An 18,619-nucleotide genomic window follows, 5' to 3' on the forward strand; every position below is an offset into this window, starting at 1 on the left:
GGGAAGGACGAGTGGACAAGGGAGTCATATAGTGAGCTATCTCTGCAGAAAGCATAAACTAGGTGGGGGTGGGGTGGGAAGATGTGCTTAGTAGTGGGATCCCATTGGAGATGATGGAAGCTGTGAAGAATTATGTGCTAGATGTGGAGCTTGTGGGGGTCATAGGCGAGGACAAGAGGAACTCTATTCCCTGGTGTGGTGGCAGGAGGATGGGGTGAGGACAGGTGTGCATGAAATATAAGAGATGTGGGTGAGGGCAGCGTTAATGGTAGAGGAAGGAAAGCCTCTTTCTTTTGAGGAGGACATCTCATTTGTCTGGAATGAAAAACCTCAACCTGAGAGCAGATGCAGAGGAACTTAGAAAAGGGAATAGCATCTTTACATGAAAGTTGCTGGTGAACACAGCAGGTCAGGCAGCATCTCTAGGAAGAGGTACAGTCAACGTTTCGGGCTGAGACCCTTCGTCAGGACTAACTGAAAGAAGAGCTAGTCTTTCACATCTCTTACTAGCTCTTCTTTCAGTTAGTCCAAATCTCTTACTATCTCTTCTTTCAGTTAGTCCTGACGAAGGGTCTCGGCCCAAAACGTTGACTGTACCTCTTCAAAGAGATGCTGCCTGACCTACTGCATTCACCAGCAACTTTTATGTGTGTTGCTTGAAATTCCAGCATCTGCAGATTTCCTCGTGTTAGCATTTTTACATGACAGGATGGGAAGAGGTATAGTCCAGATAGCTGAGAGTCAGTGGGTTTATAGAAGATATCAGTGGATAGAATGTCTCCATTTCTGACACCTCCGTCCCCTTTCTTGATATCTGGAGACAGTCTATCTACTGATATATTTTATAGCCTATTACTGCCCCCCCCCCCATTTCACACATCACCTGCCAACTTGTACTACTTCCTTCCCTGCCCCCACCTTATTCTGGCTTCTGCCCTTCCTTTCCAGTCTTAATGAAGGGTCTCGGCCCGAAACGTTGACTGTTCACTCTTTTCCATAGATGCTGTCTGACCTAGTAACCACATGATGTTGGTTTTATTTAATAGCTTTTCCAACATATGATCCATCACTGTTTGCTGGCGCCACCTCCCCCCACCTTATTCTGACTTCTGCGCTTCCTTTCCAGTCTTAAATGAAGGGTCTTAGCTTGAAATGTCGACTGTTTGGCTCTTTTCCGTAGATGCTGCCAGGCCTAGTAACCACACGATGTTGGTTTTATTTAATAGCTTTTCCAGCATATGATCCATCACTGGTTGCTAGTGCCACTTGACTCTAGCATTTTAGAGGTGGTGTAAAAACAACCTTTAGATTCTTCAATGCACTTTTTTGACAGAAGCAAAGAGCATTTAAAAAATTTTTCCCACTAGGTGTGATAGAGGTTCACAGGGCATTAATTCTTGCTGATGCCTAATTTGGAACCTAGCAGTCCTTTGAAAAGAAATGGAACAAATTTTCAACACGAAGCACTGGAATAACTCAGTAGGTTGGGCAGCATCAACGGATGGAAACAGTCAGTGCTTCAGTTGAGAATCTTTATCTGTGTCACAAGAAAAAGTTAATGCTCAATCACTTTCTCTAGCACTGTATCAATTGCTTTATTCTCACAATGATGTATAGCACCAGAGAGATTTGCAGTTAATTTAATTTTGACATGCAAATGAAACTATATTCAAATATATTTATATCCCCTAGTACACCGAAGGGAGCAATGAAAAACTTGTTCAGTCACATAAAATACTCATTGCAATGCTTCTTGTATCCAATTACTAATGTCATTAGACAATACTTTACATTTTGGAATTTTTCTAACAAAATTAAATCAAAACTGCAACTAGCAGCATCTAGTACACTTTTGATACTGGTTTTACAATAGTATAGTTAGGCAATATTTTCATTGAACTTAATTTTAATTAATTTAGAAATACAAAGTTGAGCCAATAAATAAGGAAATCAGAATTCAAATCATGGTACCAAGGTTAAATTTATTTTAGAAAATCTGGAACATAAAAATATGATCTTACATTGCCAAGACAGTTACAAAATGAATGTTGTTTAGAGAAATTAATCTCAAGCCTGATCTGGCCTATATGCAAGCTCCAATCCAATGCCAATCAGGTTGAAACTTAACTGGCTTCTGAGGTAGCCCAAGAGTTGCAGCTTAAATTGTACCTTTCAGCCCTGTCCTAGGGTGGAGGTAGAGAACAAAGGATCTTTATTCAGACCGTAGAAGGCAGTGTACCTCAAGTATCAAATTCAGGACTACTTATTCGCACTGCACATAAATAATTTGGGATTTAGAAATCTATCTGGATCACTAGATGCCTTTCAGTGATGGAAATGTTAGCCATACCCAATATAGTCAGCACAACGTAAAGACCATAACGATGTAGTGGACACTTAACTGCCCTACAATGAAGCCCAATGACACAGTTCAAGAAGGGACAATAATTACAACTAAATAGTGATACCCACAGCCTAACAAATCAATAACAAAATAATCTGCAACATAGGACATCAAAAAGAAAAACTAGCAGTGGAGGCGCAATTATACCTTAACAAGGAGGTCTGGCATATTAGGGGAAATGCAAAAGTATCAGTGAATAGACAAGCAATTAAATGAGCAGAAGAGCAGTGGAATGCAGGTGATGAGATTGCTGTAAGCAGCAACAGGCTAGCAAATCATTTTTAAAATGCTATCAATGCATTTCCATGATTCAAAAGTAATGGTCAGGCAAAATTTTGAATCAGAAAGGCGAGATTACAGCTGTCAGAAAAACTTAAGTTTTTTTTAATGGCAGAAATATGTATTGTTTGGACAGAATAGATGTGCAGTAAAAATGCAGAGGCCATAAATTTAAAAATAGAGCATGGTAACAGGCCCTTCCAGCATAATGTGCCTGCGCAGCGCAATTCCACCCATGTGACCAATTAGCCTACTAACCCATACACCTTCGAAATAAATAGAAGTATATTTAGTTCAATAGAGAAATTTGACTCACTAGCACAGAAGTCGTTGGGACTAGTAGTATGTATGTTTTCAAAAGGAAAACAAATGCTGAAAGACTGAGATGGAATAAGAGCAGACCCACATAGGAAGATAAGCAATATTATTTTAATCTGTGAGTATGGCGTGCAAAGTTAAAATTCACCACAGACCGTGCACCTTTTAATTTCAAATGGCTTTGGCAACATCAAGTATAGGTGAACTTGAGTCCAAGTCCCAAGAGGTAAAAAAAAGTCTAACCTACATTGCATCATTAATCTTGCCATACCATTTCCATGATCTCAAATACAATATTCATACCATAAGATGTCAGAAAATAAGACACAAACTGCCTATTCACAAACCTATTAGACAAGATTTATAACTACATTCCATAGTGTGGATAATTGTAACTTTTGCTAAAAATGCAATCAAATTCACTGCAAGTCCAGCAAGTTTAGCTGTGATGCTTAGCCTGTTTGCTAACCTTTGCTATGGCAGAAGTGGCTCCCCAATATGCCACAGCACCCCAACTTTTGATGAGAAAGCACTATTCCCACACCTTAAGATTCCTGATGGAAGTGTGCATATGCATGTCAAGTACAAGATCATTTTGATGAGTCATTTGCATCAAATTATAGAAGAAGGGATATTTAATATAATGAAATCTCAATTGCTGTCTTCTAAATCAACTGGCATAATCAGTATTTCAATAGACATCATTCTTGCTATGTTTTTTTTTAAAAATCAGCCCAAACACTCACCTGCTTCTATTCCATGCTTTTTCCCAAGATAAACCCTTTCTGAACAACTCTCCATAATTTAATTTTCACTAAATCATATCTGCACTTCTACATTTAAAATCATATACAAAGGAATCAGTGCTGGTATGGAGTGCTATCAGGCAAAGTGCATAGTGTGTGGTAGCCATTTTTTAAATTCACTGCCAACCAAAATAAATTTCCACCAGATGGTTTAAGGCTTAAAAAGTACAAATAGTTTGATCAAAAGGGGCTGTCACCTCCCGATGTTTAGAATTATTTTTCCAAAAGGTATTTAACTTGCACCGAGTTGAATTTATAATTTGTGTTTTAACTTACATTATCTAATTACAAAAAGTCAATCTACTAAAGTTTGCACTATAAACACAAGAAATACAAAACAATACACAAATGAAAATTTGCTTTATTGTTATACACTCAACAAACTTTCATAGAAATAAAGGTGAACACATTTTTTTTGTTTTAAAAGGTCTACAATTAAAGTACACTTAGTTTAGGACTGTATAGGTTCTGTTGTCCTGGAGGTCTGCATCAGTTGAACGATTAACGACGGAAAAAAAAACACTCTACATGTAATCGCATAGAAAAGCATTAACCATAGTAAAGAACTATGTAGCAATCAAATATATACACATTATACATGTACTGTACCATTAAACCTTTCCAGCGCATTAGATGAAACTATAGTTAAGTTTCCCATTTTATTGGCATGTCTAAATGGCAACCAAAGTGCTCATTATTCCACTTTAATAACCACTTCACTGCAAAGTCCAATTTAGGAAACAGTGTGTTTTGGTAGTACAGTAAAATCAAAAACATTAAATTCTGAAATAAAAAATTAAAATTCGTTAAGCAAGACCAGTAGTGAAAACCAGAATTCAAGTTGAAGACCTCTCTATAGTTACACTGAACCTATCAAAATTCCCTTATATATTTTAAAAAGGTGTGGCCGATTAATGATTGGGTCTGTGTTGTGAAGAAACAAATCTCACCACAGAACTACTCCACAAGAAGCCTGGCTGCTTTGTTTCTTCCAAATATTTAAACCTGTAGAGACGTACCCATTCTAGTCAGCAAGTTTTAACCAGAAAAAGAAAATGTATTATTTATGACACACTAGTTTACTTGACTGTTAGGGTCAACAATAATTGATGACTACCCACAAAGTAGCAACTGCTCTTACCCTGTTCCCAATCATCTTCAGCTTGGGTAATGCCGAAAGATTTTGGTGTGCAGAGTGGAGGAGAAAATGTTCACTGTTAAAAGGCTGACCCTAAGCTTTAACTTGAAATAACACTATAGTCATGTAGTACATTCAAATGCCAAAACAAAGGATAGATGAATGCCAGAATCCTAAACCACTGAGGCCAGATAGGATGATGAATAATATCAACATTTCAGTGCAAGGATCTTAAAAAAACAACAGTGATACGTGAGCACTGTGATTTTAGGAACTGAAAGAGGTGCACAATCTGATGTCAATAAGCAGATTCCTGTCAAAATCCTTGTTGTACCCAATCATGACTGACTTGTAATAGTCATTTCTGCAGGTCTGATGAATAAGTTGAATTTACCTTGTCCACCTATTACAAACAGGATTCCACTGTACACTGAACTATAATAATGCAACCATTTACCAATTATATAATTAACATTCATGGTTTGTACTCCAAGATAAGAAAATTCCAAAAAATTGTGGTCACTGCAATATTAGCTTGATATCCATCAACCCCAATACCTAGCAATTCACAATTCTGTACTATATCTTCTTAGCTTGAGAAGGCATGTAAAGGGGTGGAAATGTGGGCAAGGAAAATAAGTAGTTCTGGGGTCTGCATGTCCATTATTCCCAGCTGAACCTGTTGAGTGAAGACCAGGTGCTTCTTTAAACAGGAGAGAAGAGAATCAAGATGTATGCAGGCTTTACCTTCTGCAATCAACAGTTAGTGCAGGATCGGATTTTCCGGTTGTGGAACCAAAATGTGCCCTCCCCCACCCCAAAGAACAGTAGAAAAAAGAGAAAAGTTAAAAATTATACACAATAGGCAGAGAATTACTAAAAGCAGGCAGGATTCTCTGTTCACCTAAGTCCAATGAAAACATGGCAACTAATAACTACACTCAGCTATTTTAAATGAGTTTTAAAATAGAAAGCAATGCAAGAAAAGAAGAAAAATCTATGACGTGCCATGCAGTGGTCCTGGGTTCCCACCAACACAAAAGAAAAACCCACAATACAGACCAAAAGACCACCAACCCAATACCCACTATACATAGCATCAAAAATGCCTTGTTTTCTGTGGCTTAAGCCAAATTAAAAATCAGTTGGCTGACAAATGATTAACTTAGCTTTCAAAATGTCAGTCACATAGAACAGATACACAAAGAGGCCAGCTACACATTGAATGATATAGGTGTATTAAAGGCTGTATTCTAGACTTAGATGGAAAATATAAATCAGACAATAACGATCTAGAATTACACAGCCTTCAGTACCCAAGTCTGTAATAGCTTGCAACACATACTAAGGCATCTCACAATACACACACTGGAAAGCTTTGCAATACAGGTGGCTCAATTAGTGGCTACTTTTGCCACTAATTCATTCATTCTGCCACTATGCTTTGCCAAAGCCAAATCTAGCATGTGTCTAAATCTTGCAACACAAGTAGGTTTCCAGAAAAGCAAAATGCGCAAAACTGAGGTGACAAAATACTCTCAAATTTGTGCACAATATGGCCATAACCAAGTCAATGAACAGAGAATTTTGCACAATGTCACTTAGAAAATAGCTTAGTGGATTAGAACAACTTTGTCCTGCATTTTGGTTAAATGTTTCACAATACTCGCATTACTTTTTCTTTATTTTAGGAGGGTGGGCCGGGGGGTGGGTGGGGGAGAGAAAGAAAGCTAAGTTATTCAAAATGAATGAAATGTTTATTGCAGTGACTCTAGATATCATAAACAATTATCAGAATTTTTTGATACATCCTGTCACTTCACTGCCAGTGTTAGCAGTGGTACAGCAACTTAACCATCTTCCCCTGTCCACCCCCATTACTCCCCCTTCCACCACTATTTATAAATTAGAAGTAGTGGTATTGTAGAACTGCCTATTATCAGTTGAGATCATGGTCTTATAGGTCAAACTGTAAATTTGCATATTTTGCATCTGTAAAGCAGTCCCAGTACAACCTTCTCAGATCTGACAAACTACATAAGTTTCTTTTATTAGTATACTGAAGTGACAAAACAATTACTTAAAGGAGTAGAGTCACACCTCTCTCAGGTGATCATCACCACGTCACTGGGTGGTGAATCTCCCAGCTGTTGCAGTGGGTGTGGGAGTCATAGCTGTCATGGAGGTCATGGGGGTCATGGGAGTCATGGGAGTCATCATTCCCATCTTCACTTGGTTGCGGAGATTTGCATTCTGCTCTAGAAGGAGCTCATTGGTGGCCATCAGATTTGACACCTGTTTTTGGAGATCCTCAACACGCTTTTGGAGCATGAGATTCTCTTCCTTCAGAAATCGGTAGTCAGCTGCACCTGGATTTTGCATACCGTAGTCGTATACTTCGAACCCCATGCCCTCCATCCTCCTCCTCTTCATGTGGGCGTCGTAGCCATCGTAGTGGTCAGCGTCATAACCTCTAGAGTAGAGGTCATCATAGCGGTCATATCTACGGGCCAAGGAAGAAAACACTTGGCTGTGCGCCATACCTTGGTTTTCATAACCATACTCGTCGCGCTTTACGTGCAGGAATTTACATTTGGGCCCTCTTTGACAGTCACCCTTTTGATAGTCGTGGCAGATCGGAATCTCACCTTTATTAACAGGTAGATCAGAAGATAAAAGGCCAAGGGTAGACATCTCATTAGCGTCTGGGTGGCGGAACTTGCAGCGCTTACCGCGGTTGCAGACGTTGCGCAGGAAGTCGCGGCAAATATCATCTGTACTGGGGCCAGCCTCCTCGGTGCCGTTATCTGGCATTTTTATAGATTATTTCTGCGCTGTTTAGCCAAGGCGCTACGCAAGCAACTGCAAAAGAAAAAAAAAGGCAGGTCTTTACAGAGAATGAGTGATTATTTACAAGTAACTGCTGCGCATTCTATAAAACATTGAAATTAGAGGTTGCAGTAGCAAAAAATCAAATGACAGCAAAGAAATCTGTGCAATACCTTTGTTTGCACGGGGGAAAAAATGTAAGTCACATATGAATGTCAGATCCATAAGTCAGGTGCGCGTAAAAAGTGCTCTGCATTTTCAGGATCATGACGTTTTCAAACTTTGAGTTACGTGGGCCATGCCAGAACAGAACAATCCCTGATGCATTATAACTTCAAAAATGCATTCAAGAGGTAATGACAAAAATATACGCAAAAAAGTGTGATGATTTCCAAACAGTGCCAGCCTCGTTCATAATGACAGTAGTCCACTTTTAGGTGAGGAAATGCACTTGTTAAAGGAAAGTTTGAAGCACTCACTCATTTTTTTTCCCCAAAAAAAACTTGCACAGCAAAGCTATATCACTTAAATAACTAGCCTAGCTAAAGCAGTACTCATTTACTCCCTGTACCTAAAAGGAAAGATTTCAGAAGCGTGAAAACTATTCAGGAGCTCACTACCGAGCTGCCCTATAAATTAAGACCAGTGCATGCAACTCTGAAAGTCATCAGTAAACTTCAATGAGAGTCACCCGACCTCAACAAATGACAGACTTCAAACAAAATACACCAGGTTGTTCTGAGGCAAGCATATCAAAACAGCCAAAATCAGACCCTCTGCCAAGATTGCAAGTTTGGCCTTCCATTGATACTATTTTCTTCCAAACATGGGGGCATTAGCTTTTTCCTTTAAAAGAGTTATAATTTACTAATACAATAGTAAAATTTGCACTTCAAAGTATGTGATACTTCCAGACTTTGATATACAAGTTACAGACAATTTAACATTTCCTGAATTGTACACTTGAACTCACTACCATCGTTTTCCACACAGAGTCTCCACTTTCTTCGCGGGGAAACAATACTTGAACACAGAATCAAATCCTCAGTCAAAAATCTCAAACAGTTGGAGCAATAAGAGCTAGACAACTGATTAAAACAAACAGAACGAAAACATTTTAAAAATTACTCACTCAGTTAAAATATATAGCAGCAAATAGCTAAACGCACATGCCTTCCTTCACATTTCAACTGCAGCAACTGAGCACAAGGAACTGCAATTCTAGTCTTTCGTGAAATATTAAACGAATCCAACAGCTTTCAAATCAGTACAAAAAACGAACGTTCTTTGCCCCTCCCCCACACAATCGGCTGGTTGTATCCTGCGTGTCACGCAACCAAGCAACGTACTTTATTCGATAGTAGTTTTCATCTTTCATCGTTTCCCCTAAGATTACGATTTGACGACCACGGAGTCAATCTCTCTAGATTCCAGCTCATTTAACCACCTCACTCACACGCTCCCTGAATCTCAGGCTGTAATGGCGCCTTTAGGCCTCGACTTCCTGCTAGAAATTAAAATGACGCCCGACCCGCAGACAAACCCGGACCCTATCCGTACAAGGTATACACATTCAAACCTTAGAATGATGCCACCAAACCCGAAATTTAACGTGTATTAAAACTCACAAACCAGGGATGGGTTTACCTATACAATACAGTTCAGTTCGGCTCAGCTCCTTGCCTCACAGCTCCGACACAAAGAGGCTCTACGCAAGTCCTCCCAGTCAAGGGGAACTTCATGACAAAGAGCATCAACGCTGGTCCTCCGAGCCAAGAGAAACTCCAGACGCCTTTGATTGCAAACAGAGTGTCTGCCCACTGCGATTCCATGGTGACCATCAAATGTTAATTCTGAGTCGGAATCGGACACTTTAACGTGTACCGGTTCAGAAAATGCAACATTCTCTATCAATGGATTTTCATTAAGATTTTTTAACCAGCCAGTCGCTTTTGGATTAAATCTGGAGTGCCGATGTTTTTGCTGGAATTTTAAAATATAACATAACCAATCCTTCCACACTATGCAAATACATATTTTTGACAGCCCAAGTCAAACTAGGATGATTTGACAGATAAATGCGTGACTGAGGAATTGGACAGAGCGGATATGGAGAGGATGTTTCCTGTGGGGGGGGGGGCAGTGTCAATAAAGGGACGACGATTTAGAATGGAATGAGGTAAGTTTCTGTACCCCAGAGAGTGGTAAATCTGTGGAATTCGTTGCCACAGGCGGTTGTGGAGGCCAGGTCTTTGGGTGTATTTAAGGCGAAGGTAAATAGGTTCCTGATTTGTCAGGGTGTGAAAAAGGCAGGAGATTGGGTCTGAGAGGGAATATTGATTAGCCATAATAAAATGACAGAGCAGACTGTAATTCCGAATTGCCTAATTCTGCTCCTATGTCTTATGGTCTAAGCAGCAATACATGGGAGGGGTCACAGACTGGCCAGTGAGTACAATAGGGAGGTTAATGATAAAAGGTTGTTGGACAGGAAAGCAGGTGTGGAATGCTACCCAAACAGAATATGACATGTTTTTCCAATTTGAATTGGGTCTCTCTGTAGCATAGAGAAGGCAGATAGACGAACAAGCGTGCAAGTGGGAAGGGGTTAAAGTGATCTGCAATATTGTGGAGGGAGTGGAGAAAGAATTTGTGGTCAAAAAAATAAGCTCACAAATTTGTTGTGGTTTAGGATTTATTTTTGGATTTTCTCTGGGAAAAAAATGAATTGCCTGGAGTGCTAACTTCTCAACGCTGGATGGTGATGGTGATGCTGGATGGTAATTATAATTATAGAGACTTAATAAGGTGGGAATACTATTAAAGACCGACACAGCACCCCAGGGAAAGTCAAGCAAATTTAGCGGCGTGTATATTTATTGAAATACAGTGCGGAACTGGCACTATGAACTGCACCACCCAGCAATCCTGATTTAACCCTAGCCTAACCACAAGACAATTTACAATGACCAATTAACCAATCAACCCGTACATCTTTGGACTGTGGGAGGAAACTGGAGCACCTGGAGGAAATCCACACATTCACAGGGAGTACATGCAAACTCTTTACAGGCAGCGGAGGGAATTAAACAAACCCAGGTATTGTAAAGCTACGCTACTGTGCCGCCTCAATCTGTAGAATGATAGGCAAGATACTATCAGAACGAGGTCATAGCAAAATCACCCCCTGACATAAACTTCCAAGCTTGAAGCCTAGTCACCTCATAACTAAACAATATCAAACTCCCATCTGCATTTTCACATATATACCCAGTTCAGATATGTAAAAAGGAAAAGACTGGTAAAGACAAATGTAGGTCCCCTACAGACAGAAACAGGTGAATTGATTATGGGGAGCAAGGACATGGCAGACCAATTGAATAATTACTTTGGTTCTGTCTTCACTAAGGAAGACATAAATAATCTTCCAGAAATAGTAGGGGACAGAGGGTCCAGTGAGATGGAGGAACTGAGCGAAATACATGTTAGTAGGGAAGTGGTGTTAGGTAAATTGAAGGGATTAAAGCCAGATAAATCCCCAGGGCCAGATGGTCTGCATCCCAGAGTGCTTAAGGAAGTAGCCCAAGAAATAGTGGATGCATTAGTGATAATTTTTCAAAACTCGTTAGATTCTGGACTAGTTCCTGAGGATTGGAGGGTGGCTAATGTAACCCCACTTTTTAAAAAAAGGGAGAGAGAAACCGGGGAGTTTTAGACCGGTTAGCCTAACATCGGTGGTGGGGAAACTGCTGGAGTCAGTTATCAAAGATGTGATAACAGCACATTTGGAAAGCGGTGAAATCATCGGACAAAGTCAGCATGGATTTGTGAAAGGAAAATCATGTCTGACGAATCTCATAGAATTTTTTGAGGATGTAACTAGTAGAGTGGATAGGGGAGAACCAGTGGATGTGGTATATTTGGATTTTCAAAAGGCTTTTGACAAGGTCCCACACAGGAGATTAGTGTGCAAACTTAAAGCACACGATATTGGGGGTAAGGTATTGAGGTGGATAGAGAATTGGTTAGCAGACAGGAAGCAAAGAGTGGGAATAAACGGGACCTTTTCAGAATGGCAGGCAGTGACTAGTGGGGTACCACAAGGCTCAGTGCTGGGACCCCAGTTGTTTACAATATATATTAACGACTTGGATGAGGGAATTAAATGCAGCATCTCCAAGTTTGCGGACGACACGAAGCTGGGCGGCAGTGTTAGCTGTGAGGAGGATGCTAAGAGGATGCAGGGTGACTTGGATAGGTTGGGTGAGTGGGCAAATTCATGGCAGATGCAATTTAATGTGGATAAATGTGAAGTTATCCACTTTGGTGGCAAAAATAGGAAAACATATTATTATCTGAATGGTGGCCGATTAGGAAAAGGGGAGGTGCAACGAGACCTGGGTGTCATTATACACCAGTCATTGAAAGTGGGCATGCAGGTGAATGGTATACTGGCATTTATAGCGAGAGGATTCGAGTACAGGAGCAGGGAGGTACTACTGCAGTTGTACAAGGCCTTGGTGAGACCACACCTGGAGTATTGTGTGCAGTTTTGGTCCCCTAATCTGAGGAAAGACATCCTTGCCATAGAGGGAATACAAAGAAGGTTCACCAGATTGATTCCTGGGATGGCAGGACTTTCATATGAAGAAAGACTGGATGAACTGGGCTTGTACTCGCTGGAATTTAGAAGATTGAGGGGGGGATCTGATTGAAACGTATAAAATCCTCAAGGGATTGGACAGGCTAGATGCAGGAAGATTGTTCCCGATGTTGGGGAAAGTCCAGAACGAGGGGCACAGTTTGAGGATAAAGGGGAAGCCTTTTAGGACCGAGATTAGGAAAAACTTCCTCACACAGAGAGTGGCGAATCTGTGGAATTCTCTGCCACAGGAAACAGTTGAGGCCAGTTCATTGGCTATATTTAAGAGGGAGTTAGATATGGCCCTTGTGGCTACGGGGATCAGGGGGTATGGAGGGAAGGCTGGTGCAGGGTTCTGAGTTGGATGATCAGCCATGATCATAATAAATGGCGGTGCAGGCTTGAAGGGCCAAATGGCCTACTCCTGCACCTATTTTCTATGTTTCTATGTTTCACCTTTAATCTCACTTCAACTGAGACCATCTCATTTAGATCAAAAGTGGGACTTTTTGGTTGGTACAGCTCAATTACAAGGGCTTCGAGCAATGTTACTCTCTGCTGTTTCTGGATCAACGGCTTTGAGTTACTCCAAACCATTGCTCAAAACTGCTGGTGATATAAAAGTGCACTCAATACTTTAACAGACATAGGAGATTCTGCAGATTCTAAAAATCTTGAGCACCACACAGAAATGCTGGATGAACTCAGAAAGTCAGGCAACATCTGTGGAGGGGAATAAGCCGTCAACGTTTTGGGCTGAGACCCTTCATCAGTGTCCTTTATTGCCCGCTATAGATGCTGCCTGACTTGCTGAGTTCTTCCAGCATTGTGTCCGTATCCCCGTTTGTGTCTGTGTCTGTCAATGTTTAATTAATTGTAAAGAGTCATAGACCAATATAGCACAGAAACTGGTCCTTCCATGCAACACATCTGTGCCAAACATGGATATATTGGTTTTGGTTGGAGTGCAGAGTGGCTTTACCAGAATACATTTACCAGTACACATGGATACTCAAGCTTAAAGTACATGGATAAATTACAAAGTAGAGACTTGTATCCTCTGGAATCAAGTGTGATTGCAATTTGAATGATTAAGAGGAACACATAAGAATGGATGAGAAACGTATTCCCACCGGGTTGGGAAGTCTGAAGGAAGAATCTAAAAAAAATGAAAGGTAGCATTTTCGGAGTGAAGTTAGATTTTAATAGAATTTCATATAGACACGTTAATACAATGACTTTCAAAGCAGCTTAATTTGAAAGAACGTAGTTCAGAAGTACACTACAAATTAATTCACTGCCTTTGATTTGGCGTAAAATGCGGTCAGTTCATTGGCCAAAAATATATCTGCATGATAGATTTCAGAATTGTTTTTAAACCACATTGCCCTTACGTTATATGACTTTTTTCCAAACAAGATGCTTGTTGAAAAGATTTACACATTCTATTCTGGGTGATGACAGAAAAGTAACTAATTTCGTGGTAGGAATGAAGTTAATCACTATTCGGAACCGCGAGTAATTTAAAATCACGGCAATGGTTCCGTGTTGGAGGCATGCATCATCGAACAAGGAAGATAAAAGTTGGAGCACACCGATTTTCGGAGCGACAATTTTCAACAGAAGGATCACAAATTACAGGAAAAAAATCAGCACCAGAGAAAAATCCAAGGCTCCAGATCTTTAACTACGCGCATCCAAGCAGCCTCAAATTGTGCGCAGTTTAATCAGCCTTTGAAGCAATCGACTGTAAAATAAACTCGGGCCTCTTCAAATCGAAGGTCTGGAGAAGGGCGGAATTTATAGGGAAGACGGCCACACCATTGGCGGGGAATTTACATGTCAATCAGGCACGATCGTCTCAGGCGCCATTTTGTTAGCATAGCGGTGAAAGCCGCGGCCAGAAAAACTTATTTAAAATGGCGCCCCCGTACTACCACCACCCTTGTTCTTCAAATCATAGATGCACACCAAACCATGCGACTTAAGATATAATAGGACATGAACGGTTCAAACAAAGGAAGTAAAATAATGAATTAAATACACTAAACGTTACTTCACCACTTTATTCGTTATAGTTTATTTAATACACTGGAGTTTAAAATTTCCCTGTTGTGGATTTCGTGAATACATTGCTTTCAAAGGTCATGCACCACAACAGTCCAAGCAACTGAAGTTGTCAAAACTTAGTCGTAAATGTTAAACCACCCATATGCCATGAGCATACTGAAATGTGCTGACATCAAATGATCCAACAGTGCAGGATTTATTCAATGCTTCGAAGCAGTCAGTTGTTATTCAGAATGGGGGAGAAATGTGATAGAACATAGAACAGTCAAGCACAGGAACTGGCCATTCGGACCACAATGTTGTGCCAAACCAGCTAAAAAGCAAATCAGTAACACCCAAACACTAATCCCTCTTACTTACACAATGTCCATATCCCTCCATCTTCCTTACATCCAGGTGGCTATCTAAACATCTCTTAAAAGCCTCTAATATTTTTGCCTCTACCACCATACCAGGCAGTGCATCCAGGCATCCACAACTCTGAGCAACTCACGACATACTTAATCACCCCTCACATCCCCTTCAAACCTACCTCCTCTCACCTTCAATGCATGCCCTCTGGGTTTAGATATTTCAACCCTGGGAAACAGACACTCTGTGGGTACGTCCACACTACACCAGATAATTTTGAAAACGAAGCCTTTTCTCTTCGTTTTGACCTTCTGTCCACACTGAAACGGCGTTTTCACCCCCCGAAAACAGAGATTTTCAGAAATGGTCTCCAGAGTGAATAAATCTGAAAACGCCGAATATCCGTTGTAGCGTGTACGGGGTAAACGGAGAGATTTAAAAACGCTGTCATGACAACACCACAACAACAATGCCTTTTCTGCTTCTGCTTGGTTCTGCACAAGCTATTATAACACGCAGTCGGTGTGAACGGCGTGAGAGTTAAATTGTAAAGTGAGCGTTTTTGACTATTTAAGAATGCAGTCATGATTTGCCGGAACTGATAGCTGCAGCGCGACATTTCGTTGTTTTCTTGAACATAATCCCCCACATAACCTAACAATTTCAGAACAGACGGCAATGAGACTGAAGCCAGAAGAGTTAGAAATATACTCACCAAATACTTTGACCCATAGCTTACTGAATAAATAAGTATACTCACTTTGCCCTGTTTTCTGTCCTTGCTTGTATGAAGGTGGTTTACCTATTTATGCAAGTACTTCTGACAATAGATGTGTAACAGCCTAATGTAACATTGTATGGAAATACAAGATAACACTGAAGCAGACATGTTTTATACATTTAACAAGGTGCTTTATTAATGCAACAGTTAGTCAGTTTTTCAATGCTTGCCATCAGCCGGGTCATACTATCCGTGAACTCCCTGTCGGTTGCCACCATACGCTCCAGTATTTGTTTTTTTTTTAGTTTTAAGTCCTCCTGCGCGAGAGCCAAGAGCAATTCCTTTGAAGTTTTTCTACTCTGTAACTGGACAAACGCGCACCAAGTATACCGTTTCCTCTTCGCTTGTTTTCTGTGTGTCCTGCGCATGCCCAGTAGAGGAGATTCGCCCAAATATCCGCGTTAGTGTGGACAGATATTTTGAAAAACGCTTAGCGTGTACGCCTGTCGTTTTTACTCAAAACCGACGTTTTCAAAATTATCCGGCATAGTGTGGACATAGCCTGTGTCCACACTATCTACGACTCTCATAATCTTGTAAACCTTAATCAGATCTCTCCTCAGCCTCTCGGGTTCCACAGAAAACAACCCAAGTTTATCTAGCCTCTCATGATAACACATGCCCTCTAAACCAGGCAGCATCCCGTTACACCTCTTCTGCACCCTCTCCATAGCCTCAACATCAGTCCTATAATGGGGTGAGCAGAACTGTATGCAATACTCCAGATATGGCCTAACCAGAGTTCTAAAAAGTTGCAACATAACCTCCTAACTTTTGAACTCAATGCCTTGACTAATCAAAGCAAGCATCCATAAGCCTTTTTAACCACCTTATTGACTTGTGTAGCCACTTTCAAGGAGCTATGAACTTGGATCCCAGGATCTCTATGCTCAGTAACACTGTTAAGGATCTTGCCCTTGGCAGTGCACTTTCTCCTTGCATTTGCCCTACCAAGATGCAACACCTCACATTTATCCGAGTTAAACTCCATCTGCTACTTCTCTGCTTATTATCTACAACTGATCTATATCGTGTTGTATTCTTTGCTAGTTTTCTACATTTTCATCCAGGTCATTTATATACATGACAAACAGCAAAGGTCCCAGCACAGATCCCTGCAGAATACCACTACTTACAGACCTCCAGCCTGAACAAGTCTCTTCAATCACTGCCCCCTGTCTTCGAGGCGCAAGCCAGTTCTGAATCCAAACAGCTAATTCGCTGTGGACCCCATGCACCTTAATCTTCTGGAATAGCCTCCAATGAGGGAATTTGCCAAAACACCTTACTAAAATCCATATAGAGAATATCCACTGCCTTACCCTCATCAACCTCTCATCACCTTGTCAAACTACTCAATCAAGCTGGTAAGGCATGACCGGCCACACAGAAAGCCATGCTGGTTCTAATTATGCCATGGGTTTCCAAGTGCTCATACATCCCATCTCCAAGAAATTCCACCAGCAATTTCCCTACAACTGACATGAGACTCACTGGTCAACGGTTCATAGGATTTTCCCTTGTTGAATAGAGGTACAACATTATTCACCCACCAGTCCTCCGGGACCTTGCCTATGGCTAGAGAGGGCACAAAGGTTGTGGTCAAAGGCCCAGCAATCTAGTCTCTTGCCTTCTTCAATAACCCGGGGTAAATCCCATCAGGCCCTGGGTACTTATCCACCTTAATATTCATTAGGAAGCCCAACACTTCCTCCTCCTTGACCTCTAAACGCTGTAATATATTTATTCACGCAGTACTGATATCCTGGTCCTCTATATCCTTTTCCTTGGTAAATACTGAAGCAAAATACTCATTAAATACCTCACTCACATTCTCCGCATCCAAGCAAATGTTTCCCCCTTCACGCTTGAGTGGTCCCACTCTCTTGCTCTTGATGTATAGAATGCATTGGGATTCACCTTAATCCTACTTACCAAGGACTTTCCATGGTTCCTCCTGGCTTTCCTAATTCCTTTCTTTAGTTCTTTTCTGGCTTCTTTATACTCATGTACTTCTTTTGACCCTATCTTCTGAAACTTCATATACTTTCCTTTTCTTCTTGACTAAATTAATTCCCTCTCTGGACATCCAAGGTTCTCTATCTTTCCATCCCCATCCTTCCTTCTAACAGGAGCATACCCCTCCTGTACTTGGTGCAATTGATCTTTAAACACCCTCCACATTTGATATGGACTGCCAGAGAAAAGGTGTTCCCAATTAACTCTTCTTAACAATTTAAAACTCTCCCACAAAAACCACACCTATCATCATCTATAGCTAACCTGAAGGTTAAGGAGTTGTGGTTACTGTTCCGTAACTGTTCACTCACCGCAAGGCTGGTCACCTGGCCAGGCTCATTACCCAGGACCAGGTCCAGTATGGCCCCTCCTCTCATTGGACCATCCACATATTGATTTAAGAAACTTCCTGGATACACTTGACAATTTTTGCCCCATCTAAACCCCTTGCACTAAGAAGGTCCCAGTTTGTATTAGGGAAGTTGAAATCTCCCATGACAACAACCCTATTATTTTTACACATTTCCTTAATCTGATTACGTATCCATTCCTCAATGTCCAGGTGGCTATTAGGGGGTTTGTAGTACAATCACATCAGTGTGATTGCACCTTTCCTATTCCTCAGTTCTACCTAAATGGCCTCAGTATCTGACCCCTCCATTATATATCCCCTGAGTGCAGCTGTGATATTGCCCTTGATTAGTCGTGCACAACCACCCCCCCCCCCGCCCTTTACCTCCTCCTCCATCTTTTCTAAAACTTTGAAAACCTGGTACATTAATCAGCCATTCCTGCCCCTCTCTCAACTAAATTTTAGTAATGGCCACCTCGTAGTTCCATGTACTGATCCAAGCTTTAAGTTTATCACCCTTACCCATAATACTCCTAGCATTAAAATATACACACTTCAGACTATCCGACCAATCACCCCCGTTATTTTGATCTTGCCTTTTAATACTTTCCCTGACATCTACCTTCTGGC

General features: G+C 40.9%; 2 protein-coding genes across 9 annotated transcripts in view; both read right to left on the reverse strand.

Annotated features, from left to right (window-relative positions):
* LOC134340369 (zinc finger CCCH domain-containing protein 10-like) overlaps window positions 1-18,619 on the reverse strand; it is a 77,825-nt gene that overhangs the window by 37,330 nt on the left and 21,876 nt on the right. For 4 of the 8 annotated variants that reach the window (XM_063037540.1, XM_063037539.1, XM_063037543.1 and 1 more), the window contains exon 1: window positions 9,422-18,308. The exons of 1 other annotated variant lie outside the window; for it this stretch is intronic. The gene's annotated coding sequence lies outside the window, so the exon portion shown is untranslated. Of the gene's footprint in view, window positions 1-7,593; window positions 7,732-9,402; window positions 18,309-18,619 lie in introns of those variants that run through there. 3 more of the 8 variants (XR_010016534.1, XM_063037546.1, XM_063037541.1) reach the window with 3 other exon arrangements.
* On the reverse strand, window positions 615-9,482 carry LOC134340373 (zinc finger CCCH domain-containing protein 10-like). Its single transcript, XM_063037549.1, has 2 exons — window positions 9,407-9,482; window positions 615-7,807 (listed from the first exon to the last, which is right to left on the reverse strand). The coding sequence occupies exon 2, from the start codon at window positions 7,757-7,759 to the stop codon at window positions 7,070-7,072; it is 690 nt and encodes a 229-aa protein (XP_062893619.1). The 5' UTR covers window positions 7,760-7,807; window positions 9,407-9,482; the 3' UTR covers window positions 615-7,069.

This window comes from Mobula hypostoma, chromosome X1 (genome assembly GCF_963921235.1).
Source record: "Mobula hypostoma chromosome X1, sMobHyp1.1, whole genome shotgun sequence".
Taxonomy (NCBI): domain Eukaryota; kingdom Metazoa; phylum Chordata; class Chondrichthyes; order Myliobatiformes; family Myliobatidae; genus Mobula; species Mobula hypostoma.